At 56.5% G+C, this 4,801-nt stretch overlaps 1 protein-coding gene across 1 annotated transcript; it reads left to right on the forward strand.

Moving 5' to 3' along the window:
* The first annotated feature begins 433 nt into the window (after positions 1–433).
* Positions 434–4,095, forward strand: SLC35D3 (solute carrier family 35 member D3). The gene is made up of 2 exons (XM_077812155.1): positions 434–869; positions 3,269–4,095. Exons 1-2 carry the CDS (start codon positions 434–436, stop codon positions 4,093–4,095), a joined length of 1,263 nt encoding a protein of 420 aa, XP_077668281.1.
* Positions 4,096–4,801: the final 706 nt, after the last annotated feature.

The raw sequence follows: 4,801 nt of genomic DNA on the forward strand, positions 1-4,801 counted from the left end.
CCGGCCAGCCCTGACGCATCCCCGGGGCCAAGTAAGCGGCCGGGAAGGAAAACCAGCAAAGGCAAGGACAGGACCCCGCTGTAATTAGAGTAATGGGGAGTGCAGCGCGGCCACCCCGCCCCGCCCGCGGCAGCAGGAACTCGGGCTCCTCTGCACCAGGGGGTTTCCAAGGGCCGCGGAGAGATTCTCCACGGGATCCCCCCCCCCGCCCCCGCCGCCCCCCCAGGTCAGCCCCTCCCCCGCCCTCCTGTCCCTTTGCGGCGAGCGAGCGGCGCTGGGATCAGTGTCACTTGCCCAGGCGGGGGACCCACGCGGCGGAGCGGCGGCGGCGGCGGGAAACCCGGCGGCGCCCAGGCGTAACGGGGATCGCAGCCTCCTCCCCGCGGGCGGCTGCTGCCGGAGCCCCGGCGCCGCGGGGGCAGAGCGGGCCGCCATGCGGCTGTGCCAGGGCCGCGCGCTGGGCATCGGGGTGGCGGTGGCCCACGGGCTCTTCTCGGGCTCGCTGAACATCCTGCTCAAGTTCCTCCTCAGCCGCCACCACTTCGCCTTCCTCACGCTGCTGCAGTGCCTGAGCAGCGCGCTGGCCGCCCTCAGCCTGGCGCTGCTGCGGCGCCTGGGGCTGGTGGCCCTGCCCGCCTTCGGGCTCAGCCTGGCGCGCCCCTTCGCGGCCGTGGCCGCGCTCTCCACGCTGCAGTCCAGCCTCACCCTGTGGGCGCTGCGCGGGCTCAGCCTGCCCATGTACGTGGTCTTCAAGCGCTGCCTGCCCCTGGCCACCCTGCTGCTGGGCGTCCTGGTGCTCAAGAACGGCGGCCCCTCGGCCGGGGTGCTGGGCGCCGTGCTCATCACCACCTGCGGGGCAGCGCTGGCAGGTGAGCCCGGCCCCGTCCCGCTCCCTCGGACCGTCCCTCTCCTGCGCCCCCCACCCTCAGCCCATCGCCCTGCGCGGCTGTCCCCGTGCCCCCGTCCCCCATCCCCATCCCACACCCCACCCGCAGCCCATCGCCCTGTACAGCTGTCCCCAACACCCCATCCACACCCACCCCGTCCCCCATCCCCTGCCCTCCCGCCCCCCACCCTCAGCCCATCGCCCTGCGCGGCTGTCCCCGTGCCCCCGTCCCCCATCCCCATCCCACACCCCACCCGCAGCCCATCGCCCTGTACAGCTGTCCCCAACACCCCATCCACACCCACCCCGTCCCCCATCCCCTGCCCTCCCGCCCCCCACCCTCAGCCCATCGCCCTGCGCGGCTGTCCCCGTGCCCCCGTCCCCCATCCCCATCCCACACCCCACCCGCAGCCCATCGCCCTGTACAGCTGTCCCCAACACCCCATCCACACCCACCCCGTCCCCCATCCCCTGCCCTCCCGCCCCCCACCCTCAGCCCATCGCCCTGCGCGGCTGTCCCCGTGCCCCCGTCCCCCATCCCCATCCCACACCCCACCCGCAGCCCATCGCCCTGTACAGCTGTCCCCAACACCCCATCCACACCCACCCCGTCCCCCATCCCCTGCCCTCCCGCCCCCCACCCTCAGCCCATCGCCCTGCACTGCTGTCCCCATCCCTCCCCTCCCCTCGCATCCTCACCCCATCACCTTCTCTCACCTCTCACCCCATCCACCCCCACCGCATCCCCCCACCACCTTCCCTCCGTCCCCCACCCTCAGCCCATCGCCCCGTCACCAGCGCTGCTGTCCCCTCATACCTCATCCCCATGCCCTCATCACCTCTCCTCCCGTCCCCACCAAACCTTCACCCCATTCCCGTTACCTCTTCTGCCATTGCGGCTACCCCGCACCCCATCCCTTAACCCCCATCATCTTCTCTCCCATCCCTGTTCCAACCTCTCCAATCCCCCCATCCTCATCTTCCTTTTGCAGACCCTCCTCCCCAACACACTCCCACCCTACCACTCCTCTCACCCCCTCCCTGCCTGCCTGCCGCTCCTTAGCCCCTCTCAGACTTGTCACCCCTCAGTTCCCACCCCTCCTTCCTACCCCCTTATCTCACTGGCTCGGCGCTGATCTCTCATCCCTGCTTCCCCAGCACATCGGCCCCTCTTATCCCTCCCTTTCCCTTCGCAGCCTCTTTCCTCCCGGTCCCTTTGAACTTCCTTCCCTCGGCTTGGAATAGGTCAGTACGCGGGACTGTTATTCTGGGGGCAAGAAGGTTATTTCAATTGTGCCCAACTCTCTGTGGCTTGGGAGCAGCGATCCCTTTGTGCAGGGCAGGTCTTGTGAACAGGGGGTGGTTTCCAGCTCTTCCCTTTTCCTGAGGCTACAGGGATCAGCGAGGAGTGCCACGGTTATTCTGGTGGGCTAGAAATAGGAGTTGAGAAGGCGATCACCCTTGTCCCTTCTCCCACCCACTGAGTTCCGCGCCCTTGGGAGCTGCCTGGCTTCCCCTTGAGAGGCCGGGGTAGCTCGGAGGCTCCAGCTGGGAAGCCGGGGATCTGGAAAGGAGGCGGCAGGTGGAAGCTGTAACCGGGCATCAAGAGGAAAAGCCAAACTCTGCCCTCGGATCCTTACGCTTTACTCCCATTGACTGCAACGGTGACATCCATGTGTGGGTTCTGAAGGCAGAATCTGGCTCTGCTAGGGACAAGGCACCACACGGATTTATGAATTGTTCATGGAACCGGAATGAAAAACATACTGTTCATTTTGCACTGAAACCAAACCTTGGGCTCTTTTCTCCAGCGCCAGAAGCTGCCTGCTTTATTGGGGGGAGGTGGGAAGGGCAGGATCAGGAGACTGAACACTGAAAGCTAAATGGCACGTCCCGGCTGGTACTGAGCTCTGGGGATAGTTTGAGGCAGAGACAGCAATACAAAAATATTTTCCTGCTATGATTATATATCAACTGTGTGTTTCCTTTCTCTTCCTTCTTTCCTTTCCTTCTCCCTCCTCTTCCCTCCCCCCCCCCCCCCCCAGAAAAAAAGAGTGGATGCAAACTAATTCGGGCTCTGAGGTAAAACTCTCTGGCTGGGTAGGATCTGGAGAATGAGAAGTTAAAGGGATGACTTTGAAGTAAGGGGGAGAGAGAGAGATTTTGTATGTGACGGTGTCTTTTTATCTACCTATTTGTCAGAAGATAGTGTAATTTAGGATAGTAATCAGAAATCATAGGACTCAGTAACATTTGTTTAAACAGATGTTGTCTCTCTGTTTGGTCTTAAATAATGTCACAAATAAGAACATGGTCCCCCCTCCTTCTCTTCTCTTTCTCTCTCTCTTGTAAATGCATTTTTCTTTCTGTCTCTTCTGGCAGGAGCTGGTGACCTGACTGGTGACCCCGTAGGGTATGTGACAGGAGCACTGGCTGTGTTGGTACATGCTGCATATTTAGTGCTCATTCAAAAGACAAGTGCAGATAGTGACTATGGACCCCTGACAGCCCAATATGCCATTGCTGTTTCGGCTACTCCTTTTCTCATTATCTGCTCCTTTGCCAGCATGGATTCCATCAATGTCTGGTCTTTCCCAGGCTGGAAGGACCCTGTCATGACATGCACCTTTATTGCTTGCGTCTTCTTTGGCTGTGCCATGAACTTTACTACCCTTCACTGCACCTACATTAACTCAGCTGTGACCACGAGCTTCGTTGGGGTGGTGAAGAGCATAGCAACCATCACAGTGGGGATGGTGGCATTCAATGATGTGGCACCCACAAAGCTATTTATAGCAGGTGTAGTGGTCAACACCTTGGGCTCTGTCATTTACTGTGTGGTGAAGTACATTGAGACCAGACGGCAGAGCAACTATGAAGACCTGGAGAAAGAAGCTAGAGAGGAAGAGGAAAAGGGACATGCTGGAGGCCAACCACCATTTGTAATGGAGGAGATGTCCAAGGAGAAAGGGACCGAAGAGACAGCTGTAAAGGAGTCAGCAACTGGGAACAGTCAGTGTATAGAGGAACAGAAGGACAGCACTGTGGAGACAGCAGAGGTGCCCGTTGTCCACAAAGAAGCTAGGACTGAAGAAGTTAACAAGAGCTCATTAAAAGAAGCCTACCTTGGAGTATGGAGGTTGGTTAGGGGGACTAATTATATAAAAAAAGATTATTTAATAGAAAACGAGGAGTTACCAAATCCCTGAAAAGCAGAATTTTTAATATATATTACTGGTTGAGGACACATCTACTTGGTTCCTTGTGTAAGGAGGGAGACAGGATGTATATTTTAAGCATCTTTATGTGGTTATACTTTATACTGTTGTTACAGTGTAACAGCATCCATGCTAAGAGCTGTACCACACTAATTATACTAGTATAAAATCAGAACCCTAACCAAAACAGTTAATTTGGTACACAATCTATGTGTAGAGCAGGCCTTAAAGTTGGTTTACACTAAATGTAATTCCACTGTCTTCAGTGGAGTTACTCCTGATTTACAACAGTGTGAGATCAGACCTGAACTGCTGAGAAGCTCTGATCAGCAAAATAAGGATATCATCCTACAAATGTTTACTACTTTGTAATCACCCCTCATTGAAGTTTGATTTTGGATTAGACCCATGGAGCATCCTTCAGTGACGTCATTGGAACTACTTAAGACCAGTAGTAAATATTTTTAGAATCAGTTTCTAGAGCAGTTCATTTGTTTTAGATTATGTCCATATATATGTGTGTGTGTGTTTATAAATACAGATCAGTATGCAATAACATTTTTAATGTAGCATCCGGAAACATAACATTTAAAATATATTTTTGGAAAAGATGGTGTTTGGGGCTAAAGATGTGTATGACAGAGCCTAAAATTGCTGAGCTGTTGAAGAAGTGGCACACAGAGCTGTATGCTGCACT

This window comes from Eretmochelys imbricata, chromosome 3 (genome assembly GCF_965152235.1).
Source record: "Eretmochelys imbricata isolate rEreImb1 chromosome 3, rEreImb1.hap1, whole genome shotgun sequence".
NCBI classification, from domain to species: Eukaryota; Metazoa; Chordata; order Testudines; family Cheloniidae; genus Eretmochelys; species Eretmochelys imbricata.